This window comes from Hyperolius riggenbachi, chromosome 12 (assembly GCF_040937935.1).
Source record: "Hyperolius riggenbachi isolate aHypRig1 chromosome 12, aHypRig1.pri, whole genome shotgun sequence".
NCBI lineage: Eukaryota > Metazoa > Chordata > Amphibia > Anura > Hyperoliidae > Hyperolius > Hyperolius riggenbachi.
This window is the reverse complement of record NC_090657.1, coordinates 225,310,427-225,321,631: the sequence shown is the minus strand read 5'-3', so window position 1 is coordinate 225,321,631 and position 11,205 is coordinate 225,310,427. Positions and strand designations below refer to the sequence as shown.

Sequence of the window (11,205 nt, the reverse complement as noted above, 5' to 3'; positions counted from 1 at the left end):
TGAATCCATTTGCTTGTCTGTTCGTATCACCTGCCGCTCTAACCCCGCCACTGTGGGCAGCTTTGAAGAGGCCCTTTTCATGGTATTCACTGAGATCCTTCAGAGTGATGTACAAGGTAAACTGCATATCATGCCTGTCCTTAACTTCACATCACAAAATATCTAGAGAGAGATTTGTACACCAGATCATCACTGGACTCCTATAGTGGTACATTGGATGAGGTGTGTTGCATTGTATGATCGGGGGACACGGCTGCACTAGATATGTGATGCATTGCATGAGGTGTGTTTGGTGGAGCAGCGTTGTATGATGGACACGCCTGGACTAGATATGGGAAGAGTGGAGCTATAGTGGTACATTAGGTGAGGTGTGTTTGGTGGAGCAGTGGTGTAGGATGGAGGACACGCCTGGACTAGATATGGGAAGAGTGGAGCTATAGTGGTACATTGGATGAGGTGGGTTTGGTGGAGCAGTGGTGTATGATGGAGGACACGGCTGGGCTAGATATGGGAAGAGTGGAGCTATAGTGGTACATTGGATGAGGTGTGTTTGGTGGAGCAGTGTTGTATGATGGAGGACATGCCTGGACTAGATATGGGAAGAGTGGAGCTATAGTGGTACATTGCATGAGGTGTGTTTGGTGGAGCAGCGTTGTATGATGGACACGCCTGGACTAGATATGGGAAGAGTGGAGCTATAGTGGTACATTGGGTGAGGTGTGTTTGGTGAAGCAGCGTTGTACGATGGATACGTCTGGACTAGATATGGGAAGAGTAGAGCTATAGTGGTACATTGGATGAGGTGTGTTTGGTGGAGCAGTGGTGTATGATGGAGGACACGGCTGGACTAGATATGGGAGGAGTGGATCTATAGTGGTACATTGGATGAGGTGGGTTTGGTGGAGCAGTGGTGTATGATGGAGGACACGGCTGGACTAGATATGGGAAGAGTGGAGCTGTAGTGGTGCATTGGATGAGGTGTGTTTGGTGGAGCAGTGGTGTATGATGGAGGACACAGACTAGATATGGGAAGAGCGGATCTATAGTGGTACATTGGATGAGGTGGGTTTGGTGGAGCAGCGTTGTACGATGGACACGTCTGGACTAGATATGGGAAGAGTGGAGCTATAGTGGTACATTGGATGAGGTGGGTTTGGTGGAGCAGTGGTGTATGATGGAGGACACGGCTGGACTAGTTATGGGAGGAGTGGATCTATAGTGGTACATTGGATGAGGTGGGTTTGGTGGAGCAGTGGTGTATGATGGAGGACACGGCTGGACTAGATATGGGAAGAGTGGAGCTATAGTGGTACATTGGGTGAGGTGTGTTTGGTGAAGCAACGTTGTACGATGGATACGTCTGGACTAGATATGGGAAGAGTAGAGCTATAGTGGTACATTGGATGAGGTGTGTTTGGTGGAGCAGTGGTGTATGATGGAGGACACGGCTGGACTAGATATGGGAGGAGTGGATCTATAGTGGTACATTGGATGAGGTGGGTTTGGTGGAGCAGTGGTGTATGATGGAGGACACGGCTGGACTAGATATGGGAAGAGTGGAGCTGTAGTGGTGCATTGGATGAGGTGTGTTTGGTGGAGCAGTGGTGTATGATGGAGGACACAGACTAGATATGGGAAGAGCGGATCTATAGTGGTACATTGGATGAGGTGGGTTTGGTGGAGCAGCGTTGTACGATGGACACGTCTGGACTAGATATGGGAAGAGTGGAGCTATAGTGGTACATTGGATGAGGTGGGTTTGGTGGAGCAGTGGTGTATGATGGAGGACACGGCTGGACTAGTTATGGGAGGAGTGGATCTATAGTGGTACATTGGATGAGGTGGGTTTGGTGGAGCAGTGGTGTATGATGGAGGACACGGCTGGACTAGATATGGGAAGAGTGGAGCTATAGTGGTACATTGGGTGAGGTGTGTTTGGTGAAGCAGCGTTGTACGATGGATACGTCTGGACTAGATATGGGAAGAGTAGAGCTATAGTGGTACATTGGATGAGGTGTGTTTGGTGGAGCAGTGGTGTATGATGGAGGACACGGCTGGACTAGATATGGGAGGAGTGGATCTATAGTGGTACATTGGATGAGGTGGGTTTGGTGGAGCAGTGGTGTATGATGGAGGACACGGCTGGACTAGATATGGGAAGAGTGGAGCTGTAGTGGTGCATTGGATGAGGTGTGTTTGGTGGAGCAGTGGTGTATGATGGAGGACACAGACTAGATATGGGAAGAGCGGATCTATAGTGGTACATTGGATGAGGTGGGTTTGGTGGAGCAGCGTTGTACGATGGACACGTCTGGACTAGATATGGGAAGAGTGGAGCTATAGTGGTACATTGGATGAGGTGGGTTTGGTGGAGCAGTGGTGTATGATGGAGGACACGGCTGGACTAGATATGGGAGGAGTGGATCTATAGTGGTACATTGGATGAGGTGGGTTTGGTGGAGCAGTGTTGTATGATGGAGGACACGGCTGGACTAGATGTGGGAAGAGTGGAGCTATAGTGGTACATTGGATGAGGTGGGTTTGGTGGAGCAGCGTTGTATGATGGACACGCCTGGACTAGATATGGGAAGAGTGGAGCTATAGTGGTACATTGGATGAGGTGGGTTTGGTGGAGCAGTGATGTATGATGGAGGACACGCCTGGACTAGATATGGGAAGAGTGGAGCTATAGTGGTACATTGGATGAGGTGTGTTTGGTGGAGCAGCGTTGTATGATGGAGGACACGGCTGGACTAGATATGGGAAGAGTGGAGCTATAGTGGTACATTGGATGAGGTGGGTTTGGTGGAGCAGTGGTGTATGATGGACACGGCTGGGCTAGATATGGGAAGAGTGGAGCTATAGTGGTACATTGGATGAGGTGGGTTTGGTGGAGCAGTGGTGTATGATGGACACGGCTGGGCTAGATATGGGAAGAGTGGAGCTATAGTGGTACATTGGATGAGGTGTGTTTGGTGGAGCAGTGTTGTATGATGGAGGACATGGCTGGACTAGATATGGGAAGAGTGGAGCTATAGTGGTACATTGGAAGAGGTGTGTTTGGTGGAGCAGTGTTGTATGATGGAGGACACACCTGGACTAGATATGGGAAGAGTGGAGCTATAGCGGTACATTGGATGAGGTAGGTTTGGTGGAGCAGTGGTGTATGATGGAGGACACGGCTGGACTAGATATGGGAAGAGTGGAGCTATAGTGGTACATTGGATGAGGTAGGTTTGGTGGAGCAGTGGTGTATGATGGAGGACACGCCTGGACTAGATATGAGAAGAGTGGAGCTATAGTGGTACATTGGATGAGGTAGGTTTGGTGGAGCAGTGGTGTAGGATGGAGGACACACCTGGACTAGATATGGGAAGAGTGGAGCTATAGTGGTACATTGGATGAGGTGGGTTTGTTGGAGCAGTGGTGTAGGATGGAGGACACGGCTGGACTAGATATGGGAAGAGTGGAGCTATAGTGGTACATTGGATAAGGTGGGTTTGGTGGAGCAGTGGTGTATGATGGACACGGCTGGGCTAGATATGGGAAGAGTGGAGCTATAGTGGTACATTGGATGAGGTGGGTTTGGTGGAGCAGTGGTGTATGATGGAGGACACAGACTAGATATGGGAAGAGTGGAGCTATAGTGGTACATTGGATGAGGTGTGTTTGGTGGAGCAGTGTTGTATGATGGAGGACACGGCTGGACTAGATATGGGAAGAATGGAGCTATAGTGGTACATTGGATGAGGTAGGTTTGGTGGAGCAGTGGTGTAGGATGGAGGACACGGCTGGACTAGATATGGGAAGAGTGGAGCTATAGTGGTACATTGGATGAGGTGGGTTTGGTGGAGCAGTGGTGTATGATGGACACGGCTGGGCTAGATATGGGAAGAGTGGAGCTATAGTGGTACATTGGATGAGGTGGGTTTGGTGGAGCAGTGGTGTATGATGGAGGACACAGACTAGATATGGGAAGAGAGGATCTATAGTGGTACATTGGATGAGGTGGGTTTGGTGGAGCAGTGGTGTATGATGGAGGACAGCCGTGTCCTCCATCATACGCTGCTCTAGATATAGGAAGAATAGATCTATAATAATGTATTACATGATGTTTTCTCTTTGGACAGAGTTCATCCCATACGTGTTCCAAGTCATGTCTCTGCTGCTGGAGATGCACAAAGATGACATTCCTGCCTCGTACATGTCGCTGTTCCCTCACCTCCTGCAGCCTGTCCTGTGGGAGAGGACAGGCAACATTCCTCCTCTCGTCCGACTCTTACAAGCCTATCTCGAGAGGGGAGGCAACTCTATAGTGGCCAGTGCCAGCGATAAGATCGTAAGTGCCAACAGTGCTCAGCTGCTGCATTTCACCGAGGCACGGCTCACACTGCCGGCTTCCAGTGCCTACTGCATTGTATGTGTGTGTAGTGGTTCCAGCAGGTGGGGGTGGAGAACTCCGTCTGTGTGCTTAATGGAGCCTCTTGGTAAGTAGCTGCAGGTATGGAAACTCTAGTTACAAAAATATAGTGGTAATAGCACCTTGCAGTATAGTGTGGGTGCACATACACGGAGTGTGAGGCAGGAACAGCATATGCTAAATGACACACCCAGCCATGGGCTAGAACCTTTTAAACACAGGTGGGAGATTCCTTAGAAGGTGCTGGAGATTTTGAAGGCTAAGGGCCTGTGAGACTTCCACAGCTTCCGGGCAGACAAATGCATACTGGATAATCTACCAGACGTTGTGGCAGTAGACCAGGACCACCCGAGAGCAGTGGTGAGGGATGCAGCAGTTCCAGGTGAGAAGCTGAAGAAGTACCATGGCCTGAAGGTCAATGTAGTCCCAGTGCTTAGAAGAGCTTCCAGCAGATCCCAGGAACATCAGCAGATCTCTGTTTCCAGCGACTTTCTCTGAATTAGGTCGCTTCTCCTTGCACCCAAATAACAGCCGCCAAGAACGTACATATGCACTCGCTCTCCACGATCCCGGGGGCAGTCGTGGGCCTCCCTCTTTCCGCCCTCCCAGGGGCAGTCGGGGGCCGCCCTCTTTCCGCCCTCCCAGGAGCTGTCAGGGCCGCCCCCTTTCCACCCTTCCAGGTGCAATTGGGGTTGCCCCTTCACCACCCTCCCGGGTACAATCCGGGCAGTCAGGCCCTCAATGTGTAGTCATTGTAGCACACAACTAATTGAATGAAAGCATCACTGCTGTTTCCAGAGTGTGAGTGCCCAGCATTGTCTTCATGGATTAGTGATGGTTACATCAGCCATGGTGGGTCACAACGCCTGGCTGTACAGGTTGCCTGTGTTCTGAAGAATTTTCTAGCATGTGACTGGCAGTTTTTACTCCCCTGTTCTTGCTTTGTATTTTTCGTTATTTCCTTGTGCTTTCTTTTTCTAGCCTGGCCTTCTCGGAGTCTTCCAGAAACTTATTGCCTCCAAAGCCAATGACCACCAGGGCTTCTACTTACTGAACAGCATCATCGAGCACTTGCCTTCGTAAGTCCCCTGCTGTCCTTATGTAAGAATGACAGGTGCACTTCCAGTTGTAGCTGCTATGACAGAGATGTGTTCTGTGTCTTGCAGAGGGGCTCTGGAGCAGTACCAGAGACAGATCTTCATTGTCCTCTTCCAGAGGCTACAGAACTCCAAAACCACCAAGTTTGTGAAAAGTAAGCTGTGTGAGGAGATCATTTATACAAGGGGCGTGTCATTGTGGGCTGGGGAGGGGCTAATGCTTATCTATGAGGTGTGGCAGTATAGTGTTGGTGGGGAGGGACTAATATATGGGTGATGAGGTGCGGTGGTAGTGTGTGGTGGGCAGGGGCTAATGTATGGTGTGTGGTGGGAGGAGCTTATGTATGGGGAGGGGGTAAGGGGCTCATGTATGATTTGTGGTGGGGAGGGGCTAATGTATGGTGATGAGGTGTGGTGAGGAGGGGCTAATATATGGCGATGAGGTGGGGAAGGATTCATGTGTGGTGGGGAGAGGCTAATGTATGTTGATGAGGTGTGGTGGGGAGGAGCTCATGTATGATGAGGTGGTGGTGAGGGGCTCATGTATGGTGATGTGTGGTAGGGAAGGGCTCATGTATGGTGAAGGGGTGGGGAGGGGCTCATGTATGGTGATGTATGTTTTTAGTGAGGTGGTCCCTCTCACCGTGTCTCTCCTGAGCTCCTGGTATCGTTGGCTGATGTCCATTTCTGTGCCATGTTTAGTGAGGTAATCCCACCACATCTCACCCCGATTTTCCTGGTCTTTCAGGCTTTCTGGTGTTCCTGAACCTGTATTGTGCGAAGTATGGAGCTATCGCCCTGCAAGAGATGGTGGACAGCATCCAGCCCAAGTGAGTGTGGTTCTGGTACTACGTGTGGCCGCAGCATTGAGAGGCCTGTACAAAAATGTCTGGCCAAAGCTAGTGGTCCTGCTGCAGTAAATCTCTGATCTGTAGGCTGACACTGTCCTTCACGTGAGGATGGATTGTGCATTAGGCACAGCTGTCACAAGGCCTCTCGTTACTGCTTGTGGATTAACATTGCCGCATTGGAAAGATGAGGTCCTGACCTCCCCTAGAATTTGGATAACTAAATGCTTCTCTCAAACTGGTAAAAAAAAAACATGTATACCCAAAAATCATGTCCACAGTAATTCAAAAATGGCTCTGTGGAGATTGGCCAGCTACACCAGATGTGGCAGACTTTAAAAGGGAAGTTATTGTTAGGCATAGGAGGGTGGGATACTGTTTGGCATAGAAGGGGTGGGATGGTGTTAGGCACTAGGAGGGGCGTTAGTATCAGCTGGGTTTTGGTGCATAGATCTGCCCCCTTGTAGAAAACTGCTCTGGCTTTTTCTATATCAGATACAGAAAAGACAGGCCTTTTTCTGCAAACTGCCAGGGCTACACACTGGTACCCAGCTGATATGGAGCTCCAGTGAATTTTACACAGACGGCATGCTGGGTCATTCATGTTAACAAAAACAGGCCAAGATGGCCAACACGGTAGTGTGTCAGCTTCCTGGCCAGGAGCTTTCTTTCCAAAAGCATGTTCCATCTTAAATATAGCTTTAAAATACCTAAGCTTTGACAGTAATAAAATACCCTTTTTTTTTTTTTTTTTCTTCCTTACTTTCAATCAACAAGAACTTTATATGCAAATGAGGTGGAAACAGAAACTTCGGAGTCGGATGATTGTTGTATCGACTCCACAGCCCTGGTAGCCACTGTTGTGTGTATGGTGGCCCTCAATGCATCTGACTGTGAGTTGTTCACTGCCCCATTAGCCCTTCTCCATAGAGAAGTGCGGGATTTGTAATTTGCGCATGCAAAGCTCAGAAAACCTGAACGTCTAGATGTTTGTTTCTCTGGTCGTAATTTAGGTTTACAAGGATCTGAGAAGACTTTAGTTAGGAGGATGATGTCTGTTCTTCTGGTTGCAAATGCTATTTTAGATAAACAGGAGTGATCTCCATCATTAATAGGACGTTGTCCTACCTAGGCGTTTACCTCTTGCATTTCTCCTGCATTATTTCCATTTGGTGTTGGCAATACTTATTGCTCGTTGGCTGTACATATAAAAGACATGCTATAGAAATAAATCTTGTGGAGCCAGGTCCTTGATGGACTCTGCTCCCCAAGCTTCCTGTAACAGACTCTCAGTTCATGTCTTGTCAATCAGCTGTCACAAGGACAGAATCTTCCCAGCAGAGGACATAAGTATCAATAACATCCAGTGATCTCCGATGACCACTCCAGGGAGGCAATCTTTTGGGTTTAGTTCAAGTCTGGAGGTTGATTCTGCAATTCTGAAAGGTAGAACCACCCCCTCCCTCCTCCTAGGCAATGGATCGATCAAATGAACTCTACCCATAATCTCAAACCGTTCATATTTGCTCATAGACTATGCCGTGGGAAATGAGGTCCCTGGTTGAATACGCTGGATGTGGCAGATTTCCAGCTGGTCAGAAGCAAACTTGGCCTATAGTGTGCTCTGTGGACACCTTGTAGTTTGTACTGACCTGTTCCTGTGACAGGTGTGATACAGTAAAACTGTATCTGGGTCCTCTAAGGTGGACTTTTTGTCACTATCCATATTGCTTATCTCGGTTCTGATGCTCTATGCAACTTGGCTCATACTTATTATTTTTACTGCTCATAATTGCTAGACAAAGCTGTGTTTTGTGTCATGTTTATTGGATTAATAAGGATCTGTTAAGAAAAAAAAATAAGACTGCTTCTAACCTATCCAGATGTGAGAAAATAGTTTTGGTTCAATTCGTCCAGTAAATTGTTTTGTAGATAAGGCTGGAAAAGCTGAAATGTCCTCCATTATGAACTCCAGCTGTGCCTCTGCTCCTATTGCGGTTTCCTTCTAGTTACTGAGATGAGTCCATTTCTTTTGTTCTGTAGGATGTTTGGGATGGTTGTAGAGAAGATCATCATCCCAGAGATCCAGAAAGTATCGGGACATGTGGAGAAGAAGATCTGTGCGGTTGGCATTACGAAGTTGTTGACGGAATGTCCAGCGATGATGGATACAGAATACACAAAGCTCTGGTGAGATGAGCTCCACTCGCTCTGCAATCTTTAGCATTTCTCATCCCACCTTTGGGAGGACTCATCTGACTTTTTTGGGTCATTGATTTGCCTTCCAGGACGCCTCTACTGCAGGCTCTTATTGGTCTCTTCGAGCTGCCTGAAGATGACACCATTCCAGATGATGAGCACTTCATTGACATAGAAGACACTCCTGGTTACCAGACTGCCTTCTCCCAGCTTGCCTTTGCTGGCAAGAAAGAGCACGATCCCATTGGAGAGATGGTGAATAATCCCAAGATCCTTCTGGCACAATCTCTTCACAAGCTGTCCACAGCATGTCCTGGCCGGGTGAGTCTATGGTAGAAATAGGTCAGTTATCCGAATACTGACATGGCTACTTGTGTGCCATTGAGAATTGCACTCTACTCTATGGTGTGTTATGTCTACATGACTGCAGCAGCCTAAGTCTCTATAACACCAGGGCCCATATGCAATTAGCTTTTTCTCCCAGGAGATATTTTTTATTATCTAGTAGGCTTCTAGAATACTTAGTCTACTCTTCTCCTTCTCCTCAGGTCCCCTCTATGATTAACAGTAGTCTAGTAGGCCTCTATAACACCTAGTCTCCTCTCTCCTCAGGTCCCCTCTATGATCAGCAGTAGTCTAGTAGACCACAATAACACCTACAGTAACACCTAGTCTATTCTCCCTCTCCTCATGTCCCCTCTATGATCAGCAGTAGACTAGTAGGCCTCTGTAACACCTAGTCTTCTCTTCTTCTCTCCTCAGGTCCCCTCTATGATCAGCAGTAGACTAGTGGGCCTCCTATAACACCTAGTCTTCTCTTCCCTCTCTCCTCGGGTCCCCTCTATGATCAGCAGTAGTCTAGTAGGCCTCTGTAACACCTAGTCTTCTCTTCTTCTCTCCTCAGGTCCCCTCTATGATCAGCAGTAGACTAGTAGGCCTCTGTAACACCTAGTCTTCTCCTCCCTCTCTCCTCAGGTCTCCTCTGATCAGCAGCAGTCTAGTAGCCGACAATAACACCTAGTCTTCACTTCCTTGTCTCCTCTATGATCAGCAGTAGTCTAGTAGGCCTCTGTAACACCTAGTCTTCTCTTCCCTCTCAGGTCCCCTCTATGATCAGCAGCAGTCTAGTAGCCCACAATAACACCTAGTCTTCTCTTCCCTCTCAGGTCCCCTCTATGATCAGCAGTAGTCTAGTAGGCCTCTATAACACCTAGTCTTCTCTTCATTCTCTCCTCAGGTCCCCTCTATGATCAGCAGTAGTCTAGTAGGCCTCTATAACACCTAGTCTTCTCTTCATTCTCTCCTCAGGTCCCCTCTATGATCAGCAGTAGTCTAGTGGGCCTCTAACGCCTAGTCTCTTCCCTCTCTCTTCAGGTCTCCTCTATGATCAGCAGCATCTAGTAGGCCTCTATAACACCTAGTCTTCTCTTCATTGTCTCCTCTATGTTCAGTAATAGTCTAGTAGACCTCTATAACACCTAGTCTCTTCCTTGTCTCCTCAGGTCTCCTCTTTGATCTGCAGCAGTTCAGTAGACATCTATAACGCCTAGTCTTCTCTTCCCTCTCAGGTCCCTTCTATGATCAGCAGCAGTCTGAACGCAGACGCTCTCCAGTTTCTTCAAGGCTACATGCAAGCAGCAAGCGTGACTTTGGCGTGATGCACATGGATGGATTTGTTGTGGTTTTCTTTGAAAAGGCTGCTGGTTGACTTGACGTGAGATTCAGGAGCTGCATATGCCACTTCCTGCAGTGATGCATTATGGGGGATAATTTATTGTACAGTTTCCTTGTTTGCTGCAGCTGTTATGAGAAGCACTTGCAGTGTCTGTTGTCTGTCGGGGCCGAGACCTCCTTTTCTATCTGCAGTCTACATTGTTTGTGTTACCTTTTTTTTTTTTTTTTTTTTTTCTCTGAAATGTGAATAAATAAAATGCTTTTCCTTACATTGTTCCAGTGTTCCAGATATTGAAATGAACTTAAAGGAATTCTATCAAAGTTTGCATTTATGAGAAAACCTCTTTAACCTCCTTGGCGGTAAGCCCGAGCTGAGCTCGGGCTATGCCGCGCAGGGGGAGATCTCAGCCCCTGGTGCGGCGATTTTCATGCTGTAAATTGCTGTGCGCGCAGCCAGCACTTTGCTAGCCGCGCGCACAGCTTGATCGCTGCGGCGATCGGCCGCACGCAGCGGCGAAAGAGGGCCCCCCCCCCCCCCGCCAGAGCCCTGCGCTGCCCGGACCAATGAGTTCCGGGCAGCGCTATGGGCTGGATCGGAGGTGTCTGACGTCAGGACGTCGGCTGACGTCCATGACGTCGTCCCGATCGTCGCCATGGCGACAGGAGAAGCCAAACAGGGGAACGCGTTATATAAGCGTTCTCCTGTTTGCTATAGATGCCGGCGACGATCGCACTAGAGGGACACATGCGCCCTCTAGTGGTGTTTCATGTAGCTACCACTCTGGTAGCTTTACATGAAACAAATAAAAAATAAAGTTTTGCCAATTTGGCAAAAAAAATTAACCGCCAGGGAGGTTAATCAATGTAATATAAATGTAAATAAAGAAGTGAGCATATATTTTTTGTGAGCTGTCATTTTTTTAACATGTTTGTGTAAGACGGTGAGCTTTGAGGACACACTGATGGC

General features: G+C 48.3%; 1 protein-coding gene across 2 annotated transcripts in view; it reads left to right on the top strand.

Annotated features, from left to right (window-relative positions):
* Positions 1-10,507, top strand: part of CSE1L (chromosome segregation 1 like) — an 89,280-nt gene extending 78,773 nt beyond the window's left edge. For both annotated transcript variants that reach the window (XM_068264075.1, XM_068264076.1), the window contains exons 19-26: positions 1-116; positions 4,131-4,339; positions 5,402-5,499; positions 5,587-5,672; positions 6,266-6,347; positions 8,409-8,555; positions 8,654-8,885; positions 10,133-10,507. The exon at positions 1-116 is cut by the window's left edge and continues 35 nt beyond it. In XM_068264075.1, the coding sequence (XP_068120176.1) occupies positions 1-116; positions 4,131-4,339; positions 5,402-5,499; positions 5,587-5,672; positions 6,266-6,347; positions 8,409-8,555; positions 8,654-8,885; positions 10,133-10,222 (1,060 nt within the window). In that variant the 3' untranslated portion in view covers positions 10,223-10,507. The remainder of the gene's footprint in view (positions 117-4,130; positions 4,340-5,401; positions 5,500-5,586; positions 5,673-6,265; positions 6,348-8,408; positions 8,556-8,653; positions 8,886-10,132) is intronic.
* Positions 10,508-11,205: the final 698 nt, after the last annotated feature.